General features: G+C 42.5%; 2 protein-coding genes and 2 non-coding genes across 4 annotated transcripts in view; all 4 read left to right on the top strand.

Moving 5' to 3' along the window:
* arid4b (AT-rich interaction domain 4B) overlaps positions 1 to 19,936 on the top strand; it is a 37,758-nt gene extending 17,822 nt beyond the window's left edge. The window contains 18 exon segments of the mRNA XM_054599622.1: positions 1,799 to 1,940; positions 3,261 to 3,340; positions 7,016 to 7,092; positions 8,611 to 8,759; positions 8,851 to 8,923; positions 9,471 to 9,565; positions 9,676 to 9,773; positions 10,073 to 10,271; positions 10,401 to 10,618; positions 13,509 to 13,639; positions 13,642 to 13,690; positions 14,711 to 14,795; positions 14,887 to 15,094; positions 15,228 to 16,460; positions 16,608 to 16,718; positions 16,877 to 17,101; positions 17,331 to 17,477; positions 17,640 to 19,936. Of these exon segments, the coding sequence (XP_054455597.1) occupies positions 1,799 to 1,940; positions 3,261 to 3,340; positions 7,016 to 7,092; positions 8,611 to 8,759; positions 8,851 to 8,923; positions 9,471 to 9,565; positions 9,676 to 9,773; positions 10,073 to 10,271; positions 10,401 to 10,618; positions 13,509 to 13,639; positions 13,642 to 13,690; positions 14,711 to 14,795; positions 14,887 to 15,094; positions 15,228 to 16,460; positions 16,608 to 16,718; positions 16,877 to 17,101; positions 17,331 to 17,477; positions 17,640 to 17,791 (3,472 nt within the window). The 3' untranslated portion in view covers positions 17,792 to 19,936.
* Positions 19,937 to 20,444: 508 nt separating this feature from the next.
* On the top strand, positions 20,445 to 22,865 carry tomm20a (translocase of outer mitochondrial membrane 20). The gene is made up of 6 exons (XM_054600227.1): positions 20,445 to 20,633; positions 20,957 to 21,003; positions 21,090 to 21,171; positions 21,461 to 21,603; positions 21,927 to 21,980; positions 22,296 to 22,865. Exons 1-5 carry the CDS (start codon positions 20,510 to 20,512, stop codon positions 21,969 to 21,971), a joined length of 441 nt encoding a protein of 146 aa, XP_054456202.1. The 5' UTR covers positions 20,445 to 20,509; the 3' UTR covers positions 21,972 to 21,980; positions 22,296 to 22,865.
* Positions 21,665 to 21,796, top strand: LOC129092832 (small nucleolar RNA SNORA14). The gene has a single exon (XR_008531272.1). It is a non-coding gene; the product is annotated as a small nucleolar RNA SNORA14 (small nucleolar RNA).
* LOC129092833 (small nucleolar RNA SNORA14) lies at positions 22,046 to 22,177 on the top strand. Its single transcript, XR_008531273.1, has one exon. It is a non-coding gene; the product is annotated as a small nucleolar RNA SNORA14 (small nucleolar RNA).
* Positions 22,866 to 24,200: the final 1,335 nt, after the last annotated feature.

Here is a 24,200-nt window from a genome sequence, read left to right as displayed (position 1 = left end):
AGGACACTGTGCTACGTAATCTCATTCTCTGACACCCCTTGCTAATGGCACTCAGACAAAAGTCAATATTACTCTGAACATTGATGTAATATTGACTTGGGTCTGTCCCAGCTGCACATTAACGCCTTGGACCTGTTGTCTTCCTGTGCTCTGAAAGTGTCTTTATTCTTGAAATACAAAGATTGACATTGCAGTAGAGATTGACATTACTAGAAAAAGAAGACTGCTACATTTCTTGTTTTACAAGATAATTTCTTCTTCTGTAAATTAAATAGTTCAACATTTTGGAACATAGCGCCTATTTGCTTTTTTGCTAGGGGTAAGATAAGATGATTGATACCTCTCTCGTCTCTGTGTGATAAATATGTAGCTACAGCCAGCAGGGGATTAGCTTAGTATACCTCAAAAACTGGACACAGGAAAACAGCTATTTGTATCTGCTCCTAGTCAGTAAATAGTCAGGTGGATCCACAAAGTGCTGTGTTTACACTTTATACTTTTTGTGGATATGAAACATATGCGATTTAATGTGTATATTAGTGAGCTTTAAAGGTGCTGGAAGGAAGTTACCATTTGACAAAGCTCGACTAGCTGTTAAACCGTGTTTCCATTCTCTGTGCTAAGCTAAGCTAACTAGGCTGTTGGCTGTATCTTCATATTCATCGTACGGACATCAGAGTGATGTCGATCTTTTCATCCAATGTTGAACAAGAAAGCAACTATTCCTTTTAAATTACTGTCTTAAAAGCAAGGGTAAATGTCAAACATCCCTGGCTACAATATATGTGAAGCAAATTTTTACCTACATGAATTGTTGGAAGGGGTTCTCATCAAGTGGCTAGAGTGCTTTGTTTATGACTTTGATTCACAGCTTAGTTGTTGTTGTTGTAGTAGTAACAGAATGGCTGATTTACTGCTCTTGAATCGTGTGTGTGTGTGTGTGTGTGTGTGTACATGAACATGGACTTTTGCTCAGAGCAGGCCTAGTGAGGCATTAAAAGAGGACGGAGGATCTGTTTGCCTGCTGGTGCTGCTGCTTGCACGTTCACTCAGAGACACGGCCGTCTATCTGCTGGCCGCAGTCAGGAAAACTGTCGGACAGCAGAGAATGAGCCGGCTCGTCAATACACTGATACTAATGAGGGAGCTCATCAGTAAAGCTGGCTTTATGTTTTGCCCTGCTACATAATGGCATGACTAGAACGGCTTTGTTGTGCTATAGATTGTTAGTTGGGGACACTTTGATGTTAAGTGGAAAGATGATTGTTCTGCAGGAATCCTCTCTCTTTATTAAGAGAGACCAGTGCACACAATATTATTATTTTTAACCTGATTTAATATGATCTGCCAGTATCTTTCTGGCTAAATGAGTAACCACAGTGTATTTCTATTTTAAACAGCTCTGCTTAACTATTTGTAAAATGGAGACGGCACAACTGTTCGACTGAGGCTCAGCGGTAGAGCAGGGTCGTCCTTCAATCAGGCTGTGACTGCTGTGTATAAAAGGGTGTGAATGGCTGGTTAGAGTCCTGATGAGCAGGTGGCACATTGCAAAGTCGATCCTTTTATCAGTGTATGAATGTGTGTGAATGGGTGAATGATGACATGTCGTGTTAAAGTGCTTTGAGTGGTCGGAAGGCTAGAAAAGTGCTATTAAAGTACAGACCATTTACCATTTATAACATTTTCTCAATCAAATGTCAACCAGATTTGATGGATGTTTTAATGAACAGCCACATGCTCACTGTACCTACCTTAAAATGCAGTCTGTTGAGTAAACTGCCCTTATCTCCCACAGTCAAGAAGAAGAATTGTCCTCATCCTCCAGCGAAGAAGAGGATAGCAACCAGCGGCAGAATGAGGATCTGTTCGGCAAAGTGGTCTGTGTGGAGGGAGTCACTACCGGGGACAAGAAGAAGACCACGTGGTATCCTGCTTTGGTGAGCTCATGGTCTCCCTTTATTCACTGCTCTGTGCTTCATCGCTGTGAAGAAACAGGAACCACTGCTGCCGGTCCTCCAGTACACTCACAGCATTGTGCCATTTCATCTGAATGCACGGTTACGTAACCTCAGTAGGATTATGTTATTGCGTAACACCAAACATTAAATATTGGAAATATGCATGATGCTGTTGTTAAATAGCTTATTTCTTTAAATGAGACGTTTTGCAGAAGCTGCCTGCCTTCTGTAGTTTGAAGAATTTTAGAAAGCAAGACAGTTCAGCACCTAATTGTGAGGGGAAAAAAGTTAGGGCTCGTTCTCCCTGATGTGTGCAACAATGCAGCACAAACACTCATTTGATGTTTTCAGTCCTTTCCGATCCATTGGTTTCCACCCACTCATAACTCTCAGCCAGCGCACACAGTGAAATGGTGACAGGCGTTGTTTGTTTTTGTAACTGTTGCAAGTCGAACTGGGAGAATGGGAGAGGGTGGGGAAATCCTGTCCCTTTAACTGTGTAGTCAGCAGGGCCCCGCCTCCAGGGTTTGTTGTTCTTGGCTTGCTGTTGACCGAGCTCAATGCTGCCTCCCTGTGACAGCCTAGAGAAAGACAATACACGGTGTCATATCACTGTTTATACTGGGAACAAATGGCAGAGGGGTGGAGTAGTGCACTGGTAGATGTTCCATGCAACAGATGATAGATACATGGCTATAACAAACAATGTGCTCCTAAGAGGCACGGTAAAATAAAAGTGAAAATGAACATGTGTGAGCTTGGTGCTTTCATTTGCACGTCTGTGTCACATAGATAAATGACAGAGCAAACGTCACAGTGTTTAAGTAAAAGCATCCACCCTGCAGGCGTGTGTGTGTGTGTGTGTGTGTGTGTGTGCTGTACATACAGAGCGAGCACCAGCAAGCAGGCAGAGTCCTGATGGGAATCAAATCTCCATAACGGCAGTGCTGCCTGTTGTGGGTTAGACCCTGGAACTGGAACAACTCCCACTGTTGTGCTCCTCAACTCCAGTAAACAGCAGCAGCGCATGCCGCGAGTGGGTGCGCACCCCTTCCACATCGCTCTTCATCCCACGCACTTGTTTGTCTTCTCTTCGTAGACAGCCTTTCCTGTGATCCATCAGCGTGGCCTTTTCATGAAATTACTTTAGTCATTAACTCAAACTCTGATGACCCCCCTCCCTTCCCCCGCTTTACTGTCTCACACATAAACACATGCACACAACACACAAACAAACACACAATCACACGGAACCACCTCTTCTGACCTTTTGACTGTCTCTTGTTTCTATGCAACAAGGTCATCTCCCCAGACTGCCACGACGACGTGACTGTGAAGAAGGACAACATCTTCGTCCGCTCTTTCAAGGATGGAAAATTGTGAGTCATCACTATTGTGCTGAGAACCACACCTTGTGTGAAATAGATGTGCAGCAATGATTATCAGTCATCAGACATTTTCACGATAAACTAATACATCAATTATGTTTAGAACTAATTATTTAATCAACAAAAAGCCATTGGCATTGCACAAAATGTCTTCAGGGCCTTAGCATTGCTTACTGATTAATGACAGTTTGCTTAATAAACTAAGGGGTAATTAGTTCATGTTAAGCCTAGCAATCTTTTGGGAAGTAAATTATTGGCATTTCACTTGATAATCTCAGTTGCTCTTACAGATTTACTTTCTGTAAGTAGGTTAATCAGCCAATCATCTAGTACTACTGTTTGACATCCTCATCAGGGGATGAAAGTGTTTTAATTGGATATATGTGCACTGGACTTTTGCAAAAAGAAACACTAAATAGTAAGATATGCCTGCACAATATATAAGTATAATATTTGCAAATATTTCAGGTAATTTTGTCACTACTTTTTTTCTTTTTTCATGCAACTCAAATCTCTGTGTTATCACATTATTTGAGGGCGCTGTGCCAGATGATATTTCTTCTTCTTGACCAATTAGTTGTGCATGTTTAAATGACACATTTATTTTAATGACTTAAAAAGAACATAACCTCCCATCTCCCAACGGGAGTTGAGATACCACACAGCCAGATTGTTTTGTCTGTGGCAATGAGAGGAAGAAGTCCTGTCAGGAGTCGGCACTCAGCTGGTGGTTTGTAACTGCAGTCTCTCTCTCTGTGTGGGTAGAGACACAGCCCACACTCGACATAAATTAATCTGGTCTTTGCTCGCTGTTCCAAAGGCTACTTTTCTGTCTGTTTGAATTCCATTGATGACGGAGCAGCCTGGATCCTGCATTCCTTAATGGTTTCCCTGCATAACTCATCGCACAAACCTTAATCTGCAGCTGAGGACACATTTGCAGCAAACAAAGTGTGAATAGTCCCTCTTATCGTTTGTATTTTGGCTATTAGTCAGGTTGAGGTTGGAGCTGATGAGAGAGATAAGATAAGAGATGATAAATTAGAGGAGACCTGGAAGTCATATACTTGTGAACTATTTCCTCTCTGAACACGGCACCTTGTGATGGCTTTTGTTGCAAATTACACCCAAAACAGCAGTTTTCCTTTTTGTTCTGTAGCAATTTGATTTTACTCAGGGAAATCAGCACAGTGTATCCACGGCTACACGCAACAAATCATAATGTAAGAAGTCGGAAAATCTATATCATCCTTAATGAGATTTTCAGGTTTGTTTCCCACCGATCCTTTTTGCTTCTATGTGGATGGAAAAGCAAAGATGAGAAGTGTATATCCTTACTGTTAATCAGTCGAGTCCTCTCTTTATGTTTTTATGAGATCAAAGGTTTTTTCTAACAGAGTTGACCACATGTTATCATTGCTGAGATCGTACAATATGATGACATTTAAAAATATGTCACATGCTTCAACAGCAGATTCAGACTACGCCCTCTTTTCAGAAATGCTGAGGTTGTTTCCATTATGCACCATTTCCTTTTTCCGTTCTTTCAAAACAAACACTCCACTTGTCATTGTTTGTTATTGTACATTTTATCAATCATGTCAGCCTCTTTTCATCTATTATTAGCGAGTTATTCTAACTTGCTGCTCCCTGTTTGATTTGTTTTGTAAAGAGGGGTCACATCCATAAGCCATGTGACCTTTCCCGCACAGCGCCGGGGTCATCGTGTTCAAACCCTCTAGAGGCGGTGGTATTGTTGATAGTGATAACCATTCAACATGCCTTTTAGAAACAATGTCTCTTGAAAATATTTTTAGGGAGAGCAAGGTCACATCCAAAGGGCAGACGGGAGTTTTCAGGAATTGGTTATTGTTATTAAGTCCAATCTGGTTACCATAGTAACAATGGAAACCGAAGCCATTTCTGTTTTGTTCTCGTCTGACCGGCTGTCATGTGTTATTGTCATACACAGAGAGTGACAGTTTGATCACTGTGAGTAGGTTTTTAACTAAAACTTCACTTTCGGTTAGACAAAACTAGTATCCTTTAAAATATGCTATATTACTCATCTTTGATATCCCGTAATATTTTTTGAAATTATCTCTATGCCTGATTTGACAAAGGTTCTACAAATATTCCAAAGGTGTAAATTGTAAATATTTTATTACGCAATATATGTGGAACCTAAATTTCATTCAATAATTTGAATGCTTCACATTTTCCAGTAAGCAGTAATGTGGAGCAGTTTCGGGTAGTATATTGAGGTATCTTGATTTATAATTGCGTCATCTTAATTAAACATAACATTCATGCACACAAATTACTGCCGTCAGTGTATAGCTGGAAATATTTATTAACATTCATTAATTTTCACTTGTAACTGTTTTGTGCTTTTTTGCACTAAAGTTCCTAATTGAAATGGAAAAATACTCATTAACGGTTTGTCAAGCAGTTAATTCAAAAACTGGTATACAAAAATAGGCTTTACCTTGTGGTTCATTCATGTAGACTATTTATTTATTGAACCAAAAGAAAACATGTTATATTGTGATAAATGCCGTTATCGAGAAATTAAATTACCTACATCAGGGTAGAAGATTTTGGCCATATCGCCCAGCCCTAGTTTCAGCTTAATTGATATAAGAACACAAGCTTCTGAATAAACAATAAACTTAAGGGTTACATTTATTCAGTATGAGTGTCTGCAGCACTTCAATGTGTGGCCTTTATTTTTAGCCATGCTAGCGGTGCAGCTCTAGGGACAGAAATGCCGGTCAGTCAGTCGATTGGTCCAGACTGAAATCCCTAAACAACATGAATTGTCAAAATATTTTGTACAGACATTCGTGGTCCCCAGAGGATGAATCTAACTGACTTTGGTGATTAGCTAATAAGAAAGTGTTAGCATGCTAACAGGCAGTACTAAGATGGCCAACATGGTAAACATTTTACCTGCTAAACATCAGAGCCTGTTAGCATGCTGATGCTAGCATTTAGCTTAAAGCACCACTGTGTTTAAGTACAGCTTCACAGAGCTGCTAGAATGGCTGTAGACTCTTAGTCCAGTTTTTCTATTTGATGTTCTCAATGAAAATAATATTATCACATTTGTATACAGACAAGTACGTGGGTGAACCAGTGCTAGTGTCATAGTCAATACCTTTTTTTTAACAAAAGATAAATATCATTAAACCAATGTGTCTGTTTTCAATGAGCTCTTTTAGCTGCAGTATACTTGCTTTTTATTATTCACTCCATGACAAGTCTAGTCATTGGATCAGCTCAGCTGCCAACAGATACCACAGCAAATCTTTTCTCTGGCACACTCGCCAAGCCTCTGACTGCTTTCAGTCTACAAGCTCCACTGATCCTTATATGTGCCAAATCACCAACACTTTGCCCAGCTGCTGTAGGGATGTTGTAAGAGAGTAGCTTTGAATGCAGTCACGTCAGTGCACATTTTGAGTTATTTGTTGTTGCTGTAAGATTTTATAGTCATACTTTGGGTGCAGCAAAACACACATTTGCTTAGATTTTGGTTGGTTTACAACTTACTTCATTGGCCTAACATAGAGTCACACCGTATGGCTGAATCTTCATGTTGTCACACTCGTTACTGTAAGTCACGACTGCACACATATTAATCAGAGTTGCTTTGTTTTGCAGTTACACAGTGCTGCGAAAGGACGTTCGCGAGATCAACAATGACTGTCCTCCTAAAGCCGACGCAGGGCTCAAACCAGGTGAGTTGAAACTAAAGCTTTGAGAGGTGAATCTCTTTGAACTGGTGCATAGCACGGAACTAGTCCTTGAAATCTGTGGGCTGGCTTGTATGTTGACACATTTGGCAGAAAGCGCTCGACGAGTGAGTTGCTGCGAGATAGGCTGAGGAAAGAGAGGTTTTGTTTTTTGTTCCGGGGAATGCAGCGGCTGAGAGCTGCTGTCACTGTCGAGTCTATTTTTATTTGAAGTCCTCACCAGGCTTTTTATATAGTGCCCCCGATTTTTCTGCTGCAGAGCTCTTACTCTTTCATAATTACAGTTAGGAAACAGCTTTCTATTATCCCAGTCTTGGTATTCACAGATGGTTGACTCACAACTGTGATATTTTCCGCATTACAAACACGTAAAACAAGCGTCTGCCAAGGTGGTTAGATGCTACTTAAACCCACCTGTGACATTGTGGCTGAATGCCTCTGCTGCTCTGCATCACTGCGAATGCGCCTGACAGATTTTTTTTTTTTTTTTTCCATGGCTGCTTTTAGACATGTTTATGTCAGATTGTATTTTTATACTGTCCTATTTTTGTATACAGGTCTATTATTTTAAGATGGCAATAACAGTTATATAAACATTTTTCTTTAGCAAAGTAGTTGTCACTTAGCATTTTGTCTACGATGCTCTGGTTTCATTTAGTACAATGACCTGTTTGATTACCTCAGTAATGGGCTTTACCAAATAAAATAGAAAAGCTTCATTCATAACGTGACATTGAAATTCTGAATCATCATTTGAATGCTGTGCAGCTTTTTTTGCATGTCTATTTATTCTGTTTAAACCTGGTATTTCTGCACAGTTGCAGATAAAGATCAGGCTCCATTAATATTGTTATTATACTTTTTGTATAAGTAGATTCCAGTGGTGGCTGTGTAGGATTGTTTCTGACTCGTGTGATCAAAACATTTCCAATAACCCCAGAGCTTTGAAAAATCCAAAAGTCAAGAAAAAAAAATTGATGTAATCATATCCTTCACAACATGTTTTGATCTAACAAAATATGCTGCTTCAAGCATTTAGCATTTCAAAAACAACATTTTCACTGCAGTCTCTCCCGTTTGCCGTTGACTAAGGGAGTCACACACTTAGGAGTTATACTCATTAAAGAAAGGCAATTTAATAAAAAAAGACCAACTCATTTAATCCCAAAAATCCCTTTTTTCAAATTTGTGATGAATGTATATATGCAGACACCCATATAAACGTACACCCAGCATCTTCATATGCTCCAAACACCCAGTGACAGATGTTATGAGGTTCAATTCAAAGAAGGATGGTTTTGTATTTAGATTATTTGCCTTGGTTCTATTGATTCATGATCTTCTTTCTATTTAAAGAATCAAGTTTTTATTTCATCTTCAGGATTTAAAGAGCAATCTGATTTAAATACATCTGTTCATTTAGCATGATGAATTTGGTTGATTGGGTGGGGGTTATACTTGTGTAAATTGTGTAAATGTAATATTACTTTGTGTGTATGACAGCACTGGACGCAGCCTTGGAGTTTCTGCAGCAGTTTGTTGTGCCGAGCACCTGGAAGACAGAAGTGAAAGAGGAAAGTTCAAGCAGCGAGGACGAGGATGAAGAGGAAGAGGAAGGGCAGGAAGAAGATGCCAGTGGGGGAGAGGAGGAGGTAAATGGGGAACCCTGCACATTCTCTTATCCTCACAACCTCCAAAGTAAAAAACAAACAAACCACAAACTGTCTCGTTTTCTGTCTGCAGGAGGAAGTGGAACCGTTCCCAGAGGAACGAGAGAACTTTCTGCAGCAGCTCTACAAGTTCATGGAAGACAGAGGTGAGCCCAGAGTGCACATACAGTTGATGTTTACAGGGTTTCTTCAAAGCAAACATTTTATTTTTAAGGTTCAAGTGCAGCTTTAGAATCAAGTACCGGTTGTGGCATAGTCTTCACATTTTAGCTTCAAAGGAGAGCTCAAATTTAACTGAACGATATAGTAATAAACACAATTTCAGTATTTGATACCCTTTATTTTATCTTCCTCTTACAATCTCAAACCTAGATTGATTATCTCTCTCTCTCTGCCATCATACCCATATTAGCTATACAGCCTTTAAGGTTGCCCCACTTAAAATAGTTTTTCTAGTTAATATTTTTTTATGTAATTTTTTATATAATAATTTTTATTTTGCAGTATTACTACTTTTCTTTTTAAGTAAAGCATCTGAATAATTCCTCCAATACTGCTAAAAAACTATTCCAAATAGCTTAATAAATGCAATGGGATGCAGACTCAGGTTAACAGGCCATTTTCAGGAGAACTTTTACTTAAACTGTATCTTTCTGTTTATCATTTCAACCATGACATGTTTCTCCTCCTCAGGAACTCCCATCAACAAACGGCCTGTTTTGGGCTACAGGAACCTGAACCTGTTCAAGCTCTACAGGCTGGTGCACAAACTGGGAGGCTTCGACAACGTGAGTGCCGCCTTGACAGCTTGCAGTGTAGCATGACTATGTTCACACTTGTCTCTTCTGATGTTGACTGACTCTGGATCTGTTCTCCCGTGTTGTCCATGTTTGAGCAGATTGAAAGCGGCGCCATTTGGAAGCAGGTCTATCAGGATCTGGGAATCCCTGTGCTCAACTCAGCCGCTGGCTACAATGTCAAATGTGCTTACCGCAAGTATGTACAGACGCTGCCTCCACAGCTGCTCAAAGCTTTTACCTCTGCTGGGCAGATGCAGCTTGTGTTTCTGTATTATTTTTTTAACAAGACTGACAAGCAGTTTGTAGTCTGTTTTACTCTTTAAATGTCCATCTGGATGTCCTTTGTATTACTTTCACCGCCTCCTTTTTAAGCTTTTAAAGAGAATTTTGCAAGATTAAGTTTTAGTTCTGCCATGATATGTTTGAATATGTTAGAGAGGAGAAGAGAGATTTGACTTTTCAAGATATGTTGATGAGGAATGTTTCATCACTCAGGTACTTGAACGGATTTGAGGAATACTGCACCTCCACCGCCATCACCTTCAGGATGGACCTTCCTTTGAAGCAACCTCCCAAGGGAGAGGTGAAGTCTGAGGGGGAGGCAGGAGGAGCACCTGTCACCTCCTCCAGCTCGGAGGAGCAGAAAGCTGAGGTGGATGGAGACCCTTGTAGCACACAGTCTATAGTCTGCAAGGTGCATTTTCCTAAATACTATCTGATTTAACTCTTTGTCCTTATTATTGTATTTATCAAAAATCCATGTTATATTAATTACCTCACTGCTTCTCTTGTTGATTATAATGAAATCATCCCTCTGTCAAAGGACGAGAAGCCTGATTTTGCCCGAAACAAAACGGAGCCCGAACCATCCAAAACTGAGGGGAAGGACAGCGGAAACGACGACGACGACGATGATGACGACGACGAGGAAGATGGTCCCCTCAATGGAGACGCAGACGAGGGCTCGTCGACGGCTCGCCTCGGAGCCGACGACATGAAGGAGGACGGCGACGAGGAGCAGGAGAGCAAAGACAACTCTGGGTAGGTGGTCTGAAAGGATGGTCCCTCCACCAGGGTGGTAAAAATATCCTCATGGCACCAACACAAGCTCCGTGCAGGGCTCCTGCATAGTGAAACTGTTAATATATTCAATCGGACCTTAAATACCTAAAAGTTTCACCAGACTAAAGGACCTGAGGCATTCACTTTCCTTGGTGGCAGTAGAAATCTAAAAGACCATTAGCAGATGAGGAGCAGCGACCCTTCTGACCTTAATGACACTAATACCCAGTATACCCACAATCCACCTCTACCTGCTAACCAGAGAGAGGAAGGCTCTCCTCTCTCCCTCTCTCTCTAACTAAGCTCTTACCCACTGCCCTCTGTGCTATTATTATTTCTCGTGGCTTAGTCGGCATCAGCTGGCAGAGACATCTTAGAGCACAAAAGCCGGACTGCTATGTTTCACCTGGCATGTCATTCTGTGCTCTCTCTCTCACTCTCACTCTCACTCTCTCTTTCTCTCATTCTCACTCTCACTCTCTCTCTTCCTGGCTGGGATTGCTTGACGGCAGCCGGCCTCTCAGTGCAGACACGGCTGTGCTCTTCTTGATTTCTGCCCTCTCTCTTTCTCTCTCTCGATCTGTCTCTGTCTTTTCTCTCATTTTTTTGGCTTTTCGATGTTCAGCTTTATTAAATGTTCCATGTGTGTGAGTGTTGTCACTGATGCATTTCCACACTAGACGCAAGATAGTGCTTCAGAGGAAGTAACCTTTTAAAGGAAAAGGTGACTTCAGCGTTGAAGAATGAAAGATAGTTCTGGGAAGTTGTATGGTTCGGTCTCAGTTAGCTATTGGTTCTGTCCAGAGCATCTAGATCATACTCTCCTGTTTGTTAACCTTCCACCACCCACACTTGACCCTAGTGTTAAGGTTGTTCGGGCTTCTGCGGACGGGCTAGAAAAAACAAGTTTTTGTGTGTCGGGATGCAGGGATTGCACATCTTCTTATCAAGCACTGTTGCTTTGAGGATCCCACTCTCTGTAGTTCTAATCTTTGGGCTCACGACAGTATGATCCTGCTGATTACCATCACATGTGGATTTTCCGACAATCGAGTTGTTCCCCCGATCCTTTTGCTTTGTCTGGATCATTGGTCCTTTGCAGATTGTGTGGTAGTTTGAGGGTTTACAGATTCACACAGCAGACGACCTGCAGGCTGATCTCATGTTTCCTGATGATATCAGACCTGGGCAATGTTTACAGCCTGTAATCTGGACCTGCAGTGTGTGTGGATCACATTTTCATTCAAGCAGCACCGACTGTGTGTAGCCAACGAGAGCTGGTTAACAATGAGCCTAAATTGCAAATTTTGGGAAAAAGAGCAAGTGATTATATAGAAGGAAACTCCTGTTCGACAGTGATTGTTAAGTAACTGCCTAAGTACTATGAAGCTTTTTTTTTCCTTGATGAAGCCTAATCAGCTGCTCTATTGAAACGTGTGCTCCAGGCTTTCTTTGCTGATGTTAGAGTGCATTATATCATGCACATTGACTGAAGTTGAACTCTGCAGGGTTTGAGGAAATTACATGTCCTGACGCAGCTAATACTGTTGGATAATATTATTTGTTTAGGGCTGCAACTAATGATTATTTAATAATCTGCTGGCAGTTTTTTGATTAATCGTTATGGTCTATAAAATATCAGAAAACAGTGACAAATGCCCATCACAAGCTCCTAGAGTCCTTGGTGACGTCATACAATGTCTTGTTTTGTTCAATCAACAGTGCAACCCCCTAAAATATTCAATTAACTATAATTTAAGACCAAGAAAAAACAGCAAATTTTCACATTCGAGAACTGGGAACCAACTATTTTTTCTTGAAAGTGACATCAACGTGGAATCAATTTTCAAAATACTATTTTCTGTGGCTTGACTAACTGATTATTTGCCCAATTGTTGCAGCTCTTTTATTTTATTTTTTTATGTTTCATGACCATATTTATCACTGAGGGTCGGAAAAGGTCTGTGGAATCGATTTATGTGCAGCAATTATTTTAAATCATTTGGCATTTTTTAAGTCTAGTGTGTCCCCTTTAGTCGGTAACAGCTTCTTGGGCTGTCACACTTGGACTCCTGCACAAAGAAGTGCATCTTCTTCGTTGTGGTGTGTTGTAAATAAGCTACCAGCAGAAGGCACATGCTCTGAGCAGTTTCGGTATGAGAGGGATTGTGTGGAGTACTGTGTTGTTGCTGTTCTTCGTGGCAGCAGACCAAATTGGTTCTGGTAGCCGTGCTTCCTCTCAGCGCTGTAGTCTCGCTTTAAGTTGCTGCTCCGCCTGCCAAGTTGTGCTTTTGCTGTGCTAACCTGCCCCTGTGGCCCCTGCGCCTAAACCACTTACTGGCATTCCTGCACCGCCCGTATACCCTCTAGCTTCGACATCTACTGACTGTCTCCCACTAGCTCCTCCTTGTGGCTGCTTTGTTTCTTACAGCGTGTGTGTGTGTTTGTGTATGTGAGAGTGAGAATCCCAAGTATGTTGCTGTGTGTGGATATAGGGTTAGCTAGCCTAACAGTAGTGTTATTTCCCATGCAAGATGATTGATTTTAGCCATGAAAGAATGATGTTTTATTTACTGTACACTCCCATGTACTGTTCTTTGACTGGCATACTGTAAATGAACAGTTGTTTATACTGAAGTTTGCTGTAGGTTACACTGGACTAGAGTTAAGGGAGGACAGAAATGGGAAGTTTATGTTTCTGTTTAGGAGAGGGCCTAGTGTTGTAACGGGACAGGGAAGGCAAGGGTGGAGCAAATTACTTACAAAACAGGCTTCCTAGCAGCAGGTAGCAGAGTTGGGCGGGGTGGCTGTGGGTGGGGTTTTGTGGTGCAGCCTAGGGCCAGGAAGTGCTGAACTGTTTTTCTTGCAGGGATGACAGCAGTCAGGAGGGGGAGGAAGGGGAGGAGTTTGAGTGTTACCCCCCGGGGATGAAGGTGCAGGTGAGGTATGGGCGAGGCCGCAATCTGAAGACGTACGAGGCCACTGTGAAAGAGGCAGACGTGGAGGGGGAGAGGTGCTCTACCTGGTGCACTACTGTGGCTGGAACGTCAGGTAAGACAGGACCTGGGGAGAAATCACCTAACGTCTATATTCACCCTAAAAATAATAATAATTATAAAAGCAAAAAAAAAAAAATACATCTGTTAACTTTCAATTCAGTGCAAGGGATCACCGCTACATGGGTATCCCCTCAGTAGTAACAGATACATCCCCTTCCTCACAGTTCTGCTTCACTTGATCCCGTCCCATGGTCAGTACTCTGACTATGGAGAACACTGGGCCATCTAGTGGCAGAAACAGAATTGGGTTGATGTGGATCACATCCTCAGATTCCCTTACTCAGTTTTGACTGAATCCCCTGTCTGTCTGTCCCCCAGCTGTCTGTCTCTCAACTAAATCTACAGACAGGCTGAATTTGAACTAATTTGATCCTGGGCATAGCCAACCAGTGGTTTTGGTTAAACCATTTTTTTTTTTTTTTTCAATCCTACGAGATGATATGATTTTAATGTGAGCTACCCTTTGGATCTCTGAAAGGCCAACCAAAGTGCTGCTACACTCACCTCTACCTCTCAACCCTCTCCCCCCCTCCCCAGCGGGTCAGGGTTAATGCAGTGTTAAGTAGAGTGTTAGGGTACCATGACACAGAGGTTAACTAGTGCAACTAGCATTTCATTGTCTCAATGTCGTTGTGTGGTCCTCTAGCACTCTATAAAAGACAGTGGGATGTTCTCTGCATTGTGTCTGTCGTGTGCGATGTCGTGAAACTTTTCATTTTTTCCTCATACAACCCAAGTAGCAACCTTGGTACTGTTGGGAACTTTGTTGAATATGATTTGTGTGGTGGTCGGTGTTAATATTGTTTCTTTCTTCATCGTAAAGGTTTGTCTTTTTCCACATAACACCATGGGATTTCTTCCTTTGCTGTTGAGGCTTATTGTGTCACAGCAACATGTTGGGGTCAGACAGTAGAGGTGTCTGTGTGGTGGGTGGTGTGAGAGGATGAAGTCTTTGCTCCTCTCAAAGATCTGAATGATGAAATTGTCTTCTTGTCTTTGCACTTGATTTTAGATATGATGAATGGATCAAAGCAGACAAGATTGTGCGCCCGGCCAATAAGAATGTACCAAAAATAAAGCACCGCAAAAAGATAAAGGTACGAGACTGGAGAGCGTTCACTTTTTTTCAACTTAAGCCTGCTTTGATTGTCATGAAGAGAATCGCTGACTGTGTTTAAATCCTGACAGAACAAAGCGGAGAGGGAGCGAGACAGGTTGGAGAGGCTCAATGACAGAGAAGCCCTCGGCCCTTCGCCCAACTCTAACCGCCTCCCACGCTCCAAATGTGGCCTGAGTCAGGATGTCTTTTCCAAGATGGACGAGGGTGAGGACAAAGGGACTCAGCAGTCTCCAGTCAAGTCTATAGAAATTACTTCTATCCTCAATGGCCTGCAAGGTAGCAACACTCATTAGCCTGTAGTCCTCATGCACACTAATAGCAGCTTAGGATTGTGTAACTCTGAAGTGGTTTATTTATGCCTGTTGATATCGTGCTGAAACTAACAGAAGCTCTTTCTCGTTTCCTTCAGCCTCGGAGATGTCCACGGACGAAAGTGAGCATGAGGATGAGGAGGGAGAGCACAACGAGGAGGATCGCCCGGGTTGCAGAGGCAGCCCCAGAAAGGCCCCTCCAGAACCCCCGCAAACATCGCAGTGCTTTGAGAGCGGGACCCCTCCTGAAGCATCCAAACCGTCTCCAGTCTCAGGAAAGAACCAGGAGTCGGTCAGTTCAGAGAGCGCAGATGTTGGGAAGCGCAGAAGCCAACCGGAGCTGGAGGGAGAGGCGAGCAACAGGAAGAGAAAATCTGAAGGCGCAGCAGAGAGGACCCCGAAAAGCCAATCTAAAGCCAAGACCCGGAGCACCAGGAGTGCTGACTGGTTGCCTGGAGCCTCTCCCAGGAAACTGGAGGAGAGAGCTGCTGGTCCCGGGGAGGAGAGGGGGGCCTCGTCTAGCAGCAGTTCCGATGACGAGGGTGCAACGCTGGCCGAGTCCCAAGCTGAGGAAAGTGAGCGAAGCCGGCCAAAACCCAAAGGTCCCCCTTCCAAGAAGTACAACGGAATGAAGGAGAAGACCAAAGGTGGCAGACAATCTGGGTTCTGGGAGATTCCTGAAAAGAGGGCCAAAATGTCTGGGAACTCAGAGGAAAAGCCAGCTGTCCGCTCTAAAGGCCAAAAGGATGTGTGGTCCAGCATCCAGGCCCAGTGGCCGAAGAAGACTCTCAAAGAGTTGTTCTCTGACTCGGACACAGAGGCCGCCAACTCTCCTCCTCCACCTGTGCCCCCGTGCCTGGAGGAGCCTAGCGTCGAACAGGATGCTGGACCCGAGGACGAAGCCTCGGAGGAGCAGATGGAGAACGACAAACTGCAGGAGTTTCCCAGCAGCGGCAGTAACTCTGTACTCAACACCCCACCAACAACGCCCGAGTCGCCCTCAGGTGGAGGCAGCGCCGTGGAAGACTCCGGTCCAGCGCAGCCCTCCTCCCCTCCGCCGTCCGTACCGCCGGCCTTGCCTTCAGAGCCGGTTTCGGACGCTCTCCTCCCAGGACCCACACAGGAGGAAGTGGCCGGTGGGCGCAGCGAGACAGACAGCAGCACAGTGGAAGTGGAGAGTCTGGGCGGGGAGCTGCAAGACCTCCCTCAGGAAGAGGGGGCAGGTTCCCCCTCGAAGGTGTTTGACGTCAGCCTCTCCTGCAACAGCAGCAGCAGCGGCAGTCTAGAGCTGAGCAGCAGCAGCCAACATGAGAGTGAGCAGAAGTCCAAAGGTACAAGTAATAGCCAATTTAGTTGTTTTTTTTATCATTGACAGAATTCATTATTTTCTTTAAGATGGACGGATAAATGAATACATGCTGACAACTCATTTCACCGTCTACCTGTTTCCTCACCGTCTTCTTGCATTTTCTTTGTAGCTTCTGTGAGTCAGAAGCGGCAGAAGGAATCACAGACAGGTGGACCCTCAAAGAAACAGAAGCCAAACCGCAAGAGCCTAGGTGTGCCTCCCAAAAAGAATAGGAAAACAGGTAAGAAGAGCTGTTGATGGAATTGCTGGCGCCCTGCTAGCCTTCTTGTTTCAAAAACCAGCTGCACTTTTATCACTTGTAGAATTTTCTATAAGGGAATGAGATTTTGCCTGATCATTTCCCCTTTTTTTTCACCTCAGCTGTCTTTTCTCCTGCAGCCAACAGCAGTGACAGTGAAGACCAGTCTGTTGTTGAGGGCACTGCCAAATCAACTGCCTCCAAGACCAACGCACCAGACGTGAAGGCTGCCACTTCGCCTAAGTGTCACGGAAGATCTCCTCCTTCGAGCCATAAGTACCACAAGACGGGTGACGCCGAACACACCCAGCACCGGGACAACCACGGAAGATCGCCACGTGTGTACAAGTGGAGCTTCCAGATGTGTAAGTGTCGCACATTAAGTTGTTCTTGTAAAGTAATTTGTTATGCCTGAGGATATTTGATTGTCAATTATCATTATCAACATGTTTAAAAAGTCAAGTTTTTTGTGATTTGGATGAACTTATTCTTTAATTTAGCAACTATTTTTCATTCTATTCATTAAAGTTTAGTTTTATATCTACGCTCTATTAACCCTGAAATCCTAATATGCATTAATTTCGCTCCACTTAGCTGACCTGGAAAAGATGAGCAGTCTGGAGAGAATTTCATTTCTTCAGGAGAAGCTGCAGGACATCAGGAACCACTACCTCTCCCTCAAGTCTGAGGTGGCCTCCATCGACAGACGGCGGAAACGCATGAAGAAGAAGGAACGGGAAAGTGAGTCGACCCTCAACATCACTGATTACCAGGCTTCTGTTTCAGCAGCTGTTGTTCAAATCCATTCTATAGTTTGTGTGTAAAGATGTGGTGACACCATTAAAGCCATACGTGCCTCTAAACCGACAATAACAAAATCCTCTCTTTCTCTTTGTTCTGAAGGCACAGTGGCTGCTTCCTCTACATCCTCCTCGTCCTCATCCCCGTCCTCCAGCTCACTGACTGCGGCGGTCATGCTGACACTGGCTGACCCGCCGGTGTCAACCTCATCCTCCTCTTCGCAGAACTCTGGGGTATCAGTGGAGTGCAGGTGACAGGACGAACCAGCGAAAAGCCACTGCACTAAGCACTTAACCAGCACCCCGGGGTCACTGCCCCCATTCCCATCCAACAGGACAAGTCAACCTACATACTGTAACTACTGGGGCCCAAAAACAAGACCAGAGACTTAACACAAAAAAAAAAACAAGAAACAAGCACTATTTTCTATTGACAATTGTTTCCTTGGCAAGCTATCGGCACTTAAGTGCACTTTTATGAAGATTGTGTAGGGGGGGGTAACATTTGTCCAAACAAAAAAATACAAAATTGTCTTTTACGCTCTCCTGAATTGAACATTTATAAGAATTGTTTTTGCAAGCAATAATCGTTTCCATTTGATAACGTTTTTATTGGTATGGGTTGATTTCCAGTGAAGACCCCTTTGTGCTCTGACCTCGTATCTCAACGCGGTGAAGCCTGTGCTTGCCACGTTGTCGTGGGGGAATCCAGAGGATCACTGCCACATTGGCATTTAGAGCGTAAGAAATGTAACCTTGCCACGTTTCTCTGTCCACCCTCATTAAAAAGGCCTTCATGTGGATAAACCTCAAGTGGTTGACGATGCTCTTCTCGCGTACAGGCATGTGGTGCTGTACGTGGTTGCATTGAGTCATGTAGGTGTTGGCGGATCGGGTTTCATACCATCATAGGTCCACTGACGGCCTCAGTGGATGAATATGGAATGATACTTTAGTGCCTTTTTGTTCTCCTCCATGGGGCACTTTGAGAAAGGAGCGCACATTTTTTTCCTGATCCTCTTCTCAAATCAGAGGGTCAGCTGGAATAACGTGTTACTTACAAAAGACTGAAGAATGCCGTATGAGTGAGCAGGCAATTAAGGGCTGAGTCTGACGGATAATGATGGTTTTAATCAGCGTATGGTGATATTTAAAAAGTATAATAGTAAAAGCAGAACTCGTATACTGGATCACCTTTAATCTACTACTGAATTCTCATCCAGTTTGGGTGCCACTGTTAAGTTTGGCAGTATAAAATGTGCAATGATGGAGGTGGTGAATCCAATGGTCACATTACTCCAGTTCTTCAGCCTTTTAAAAGCCCATCTGCTTTATTTGATTGTGTTTCCATCACCCATTTAACCCCCTCTGTCCCAATGTCTTCACTGCGACTAGATCAAGTTAGCCTGAAGGCAGCCATAGGCGGTATTGACAGCATGATCTCAGTACTGCAGAACACACTGATGAAGCTGAATCCCACATTTTGCAGTGTTTTAAACAAACATGAAGGTATTGAATTAAGTGTAATTATGCTTCGTTAAATAAAGCAACGCATACTCTTTTGGCATCTTTCTAATTTTACTCACGATCAAAAATGACATGCCAGCTTCCTCTCACACTCATCCCCACCGAAAAGGTTTGGTTCTGTGTCCTGTACTATGACCAGATTAAAGTTAAAGATATTGTAAATGTGCATTTATATCATAAAGTGACGTATGTGTATACATTTCTGAAGACATCTCCAGTGTTTCCTTTGTATAGACCCCCTACTGTATGATAACCTGAAGTTACATTTTGTTTGGCACTTGTATGTAATTGTATGCTTTTGTTATACATTTGTATATTGAGAAGTGTTTTGAGTCAAGCTATTTAATATCTTGCACTGTTAATAACATGTACCTTTCTGTACAGACAGTTTTACGGTTTTAACTGCAGTTTAAGTGTAAATACTGAGGGTTACAGCATGTTTGTTCTCCCCTTTGTCCTCATTATTGTCCTCTTGTAGGAACAGATTTATTTGAGTTCATTTATTTGGTTTTGTTCTGCCTCTTTTCATCAGTTTGAATACTTTTTTCTTTTTTCCCTTTTTTAATGTCATGTTTTTCTTTAGTTTGTATTGTTTTATTTTTCTATAGCTTGTGCTTGTAAGAGGAGAACGGTGGTTTTGGACACGGCTGAACTATTTCCCAACCTGTACATGGCCAGAAGCTTCAGCTGTATGAACCTGTATATGGAAAATAGTCTGGAACATAGATTAAGAGAAAGTAATGGAGCTTGGTGAAAAAAATGCTCAATAGTATTTATTAGGCTCATCTGAAGATGATCATTGTGTAATTTATTGTAAAAATGTAAGCAAAGCAGAAGCCTCTGTTTGAAATAAATGCCATAGTTTGTGAAGTATTCGATGTGTCTCTGGGCTTCAGTCATGGAAAGTAAGTTTTACTCAAGTACCTTATTTGTGAAGTACAATTTTGAGGGAATGCTACTTTACTTGATCATTTCTAGTTTAATATACTTTTACTCAAATTCAGAGGGAAAATTCTCCTTTTTACCATGTTTACTACAGATTTTTTTTTAACTTTTCACCTCATTACATGCACACATGTTCTCTAATTAGTTATTTTGCTGTAAAACACATGACAAGCTTAATAAAGATTGTCCATTGAAGATTAACTACCCAACGGTATATACAAAGTGAACATTGTTTTTAGTGGTTATAATAAGCAGATAGCTATTTTTGTTTTATTGTGTTTTTGACGACTGGATTTGACTTGTAACAGAGAATTTTACACTTTGTTATTAACATTATGTTTTTCTTAAATAATAAGAACTTTAGGGGCCCTGTAGCAAAACGGAACTACGATAAATCTTTAGTGCGTCATGAGTGACGTACTTCCGCTCCGCACTTCCTTAGCAGCGTGCTAGCTGCTGACACGCTGGTGCGCCGCGTGCCTCGCTCGTGGATAGTTAGGTATGATGAGCGGACGGGCGAGCGCGGTAGTTGTCGGCGCGTGTGGAGCGCTTTTCATCGCCTACTGTATTTATTTTGACAGGAAGCGAAGGAGTGACCCTCGCTTCAAGGAAAAGCTACTTGAACGTGAGTATCGGAGCCGGAGGGAGCAGAGGGAGGTTAGCGTTAGCGCGACAGGCAATTTAGCACTTTAGCTTCCATGTGGCAGAAAAGCTGCAAGGACACAAAATATTGACGAAGAAAGCTATGTTTATTTAATTACGTACAGCTTAGAAAGTGTTAACCCTTGATATGACTTAATCTTTCTCGGCTACGTCGCAGGGTAGACGACTGAAGCAAGAAACACGTGCTAACAGCCACTAACTTGCAACCACGTGTTTCTCCATTTGTAACGTCACAACCGCAAACCAAACGAACCAGCACAGCTTAAAGCCGCTTTTGTTTCACAGGTAGAAGAAAGCATAACGTTTCTAGTGAAAAGTCGGGAGTGGCAAGGGTAGGACTAAATCTACTTTCAGATTTTGGTGTCTCACTGTGGTCTAAATGTGCGGTTTTCTGACACTTTGTTCGTTGTCTTTGAAGCTACCTGACCTGAAGGACGCGGAAGCTGTTCAGAAATTCTTTTTGGAGGAAATCCAGCTGGGAGAGGAGCTCCTGTCACAAGGTCAGACACGTGTCTGCTCACAGTTTCTTCATGCATAAATGATGTGCATATTGCACACTTGCATGGCTGCAGCAAATGATAAATACACATGTAAATCATTCAGGGACACAACCTATGCTTCACTTCATGTTCAATGCACTGTAGCACTTATACTTAAATACTTATTCATATGAAGTTTCAGCCTGTAAGTCGAATGTTGCCAAAAATAATTAACTTAACCTTTTGATAATTTACTTGCTCGCTTTGCATTTCTTGATTGTTTTCTGAACATTTCCAACCTTAATTCCAGGTGACTTTGAGAACGGTGTGGAGCACCTGACCAATGCCATAGCAGTCTGCGGTCAACCTCAGCAGCTGCTCCAGGTGCTCCAGCAGACGCTGCCGCCTCCAGTCTTCCAAATGCTGCTCACCAAATTGCCCACCATCAGCCAGGTGAGTTTTTTTTCATGCATATCTCTCCCCCATTAAGTTTGTAGTGTTTTGTTTTTTTGCACAGCATCCTTAATAAACCCCCTAGTTGCCATTTGTGGTCTCTGGGACAAGAAAGGGTGCAAGATCAACCTTAGAATCCAAAGCTGAGAGACATGTGTCAGTAGCTCTTGGTTATTTCACCTCTAAGACAGAAATACTAATGTTAAAGACAGCTCGTTGTTTCCTGTGAGATTTTGAGAGAGCATGTTTATCATCTATAATGTGTGCCTTTATGCCTTTTTTTTTTTTTTAAGCATAACCTCTTGATGTGTTCTGTTTTTCAGCGAATCATTAGCTCTCAGCCTTTATCAGAAGATGACGTTGAATGAATGTGAAAGGTGAGAATCTCCTGTATCCCTCATTCAAATTTGTGCCCCCCCCCCCCCATTATTATTTTTTTGCAGAGCATCCTTAATAAACCCCCTAGTTGCCATTTGTGGTCTCTGGGACAAGAAAGGGTGCAAGATCAACCTTAGAATCCAAAGCTGAGAGACATGTGTCAGTAGCTCTTGGTTATTTCACCTCTAAGACAGAAATGCTAACATATCAAATATATGGTCATGTGAGAAAGTTCTCCTCAGATTAAGTAATTCTATAATTTGTCCATACACTTTTTGCATTACCTCTGAAAGATGTAATTTTCTGTTTTCCAGGGAATCGTCCGCTGTCGGCCTTTTAAAGGAAGATGCCGTTGAATAAATGTGCGATTGCGGGTGAGATAGAAATCTGCTATCACTCAGATTGTCTTGATTATTTCAGACACTATTTGTGCACTGACTGGTTGTGACTGCAGTTGTGAGCTTGGTAATGACAGAGCTCGACCTTTGGACATCAGGTGACAATGGCTCCTCTATCATGGCACTCCAAGGTTAAAAAAAAAAAAAACGTTTCTGGGAGATGTTAAACACATTCCATCTTTCTAATCGTATTCCTGTCTGTTTATTCTATTACTTTTTCTCAAACGTAACTTTGTGCTTTATTTGGGGGACTTCGCTGATATGTACTTAATAAAAACAAAGGTATGTAAATGATTTGTTACATACTGCTGCACAGTTTAAATGTGAAGTACGTCTACGAGTGCCTACACAAAGCAGAACACTTGTTTGTGGAATGTTGTCAAGTTTTCAATATTCTTTTTGCAATGTCAGTAAAATGTTGTTTTTATATTCCAGTCTGTCATACCTGGAAATATTTTGTTTAAAATCCTGCAATAAAACATGAAAACACACCACGTTTCTGAGTTTCCACTCACCAGTAGATGGCAGTAGCAATGCACAGGAAAATGCCAAATAGTAAAAGCTTTACAATGTGACATTGGAGCAGTTTTTATGTATTTGGAAAGCTATAGATTAATTTTGATAAATAGAAATCGTGCAGAAGTCAAGGATATGGATTCTTTCTAAGGATTCAATAAAAATACCACAGTGAAAAAAGGTATCGGAAAGATAAAGAACACAGAAGAAGGTATTATAATGCATTCTCATGGGACTAAGATGCAGGATCCTAATTTAGGTATTTCAGTATTAAGTGCAAAAACCCTTGACCTTCGACGTGTAAATGATGACAGTTAATACAATGCACACACTGCAGGAACAAGGTTGAAATGCCATTTTGAGCGTACAGTATTACTGTTTCCAACATATGAGCATGTGTGAGTACATTGATTCGCGGTGTCTATTGTGAATGGCTTTATTGTGCAGTGGAGCAGGACGTAGGGGAAGGGAGCAGGTCTGGTTTAAAGTGTCTCTTGGAAGACAAATAGAGCCGTAATTATTTTTATCCCCGTCTGCTGCTGTTTGTCTAAGGGCTCTGGCCAGAGAGCAGCGCGGGCCTGGAGGTTGCCAGGAAACAAGAGCAGGGGAAAATGTTTTTTTTTTCTACATTAGGAATGAAAATTGAACAGCGGCCCAGAAATGTCAAGTGAAGACTAAATGGTAGACGGTGTTCCGTTTTCCATGAACTCATGTGCTCACTCTGCAGTCTTTCCTTCAGCACTCCTGTTTTTTCTTTTCTTTTTTGCTATTTGGTGGAAAAAGGAGAAGCCTGTCGAGAGGCCTGCAGAGTCGTCTGGCACTTAGTTCGTGTGCAGAAGAAGTGGCTCGTTGTTAATCTGTCCTTTGGGGGAGGCAGAGGAGAAACATTAACAGACTGTGCTGGAGGTCAAGCTGGAGCTGCCCCCACCACCACGCACACACACTAATACACACACACACACCCACCACCGGCCTGCTAGGCCTGCAAATAAACACTGCTGCTGAACACGTACTCTGTCTCCCTGCAGACCGGTAAGAGCTGAGGGGTCAATGAAGGATACCAGACCAGTACTGCCTGCTGTGGAAGCATGCCATCATAAAATAAACCAAGCCAAACAGGTCTCGATATAGAGCCGTGACATTGTGCTTGAGTTCAGGATGACACAGCAAATCTAAATTCTGAGCTTACTTTTATTCGTTATCAGTGAGGTGTTCTTTGATGTATTTATTTTATTGCGCCTCTGCTCTATTTGAGGTTCCATGAATGAATTATGAGTCAGCTCTTCATATCTGATGAAGCAGACG

The sequence above is a fragment of the Anoplopoma fimbria genome, chromosome 6 (genome assembly GCF_027596085.1).
Source record: "Anoplopoma fimbria isolate UVic2021 breed Golden Eagle Sablefish chromosome 6, Afim_UVic_2022, whole genome shotgun sequence".
NCBI lineage: Eukaryota > Metazoa > Chordata > Actinopteri > Perciformes > Anoplopomatidae > Anoplopoma > Anoplopoma fimbria.
The sequence above is the reverse complement of the archived record's forward strand: the minus strand, read 5'-3'. Positions and strand labels throughout refer to the sequence as shown.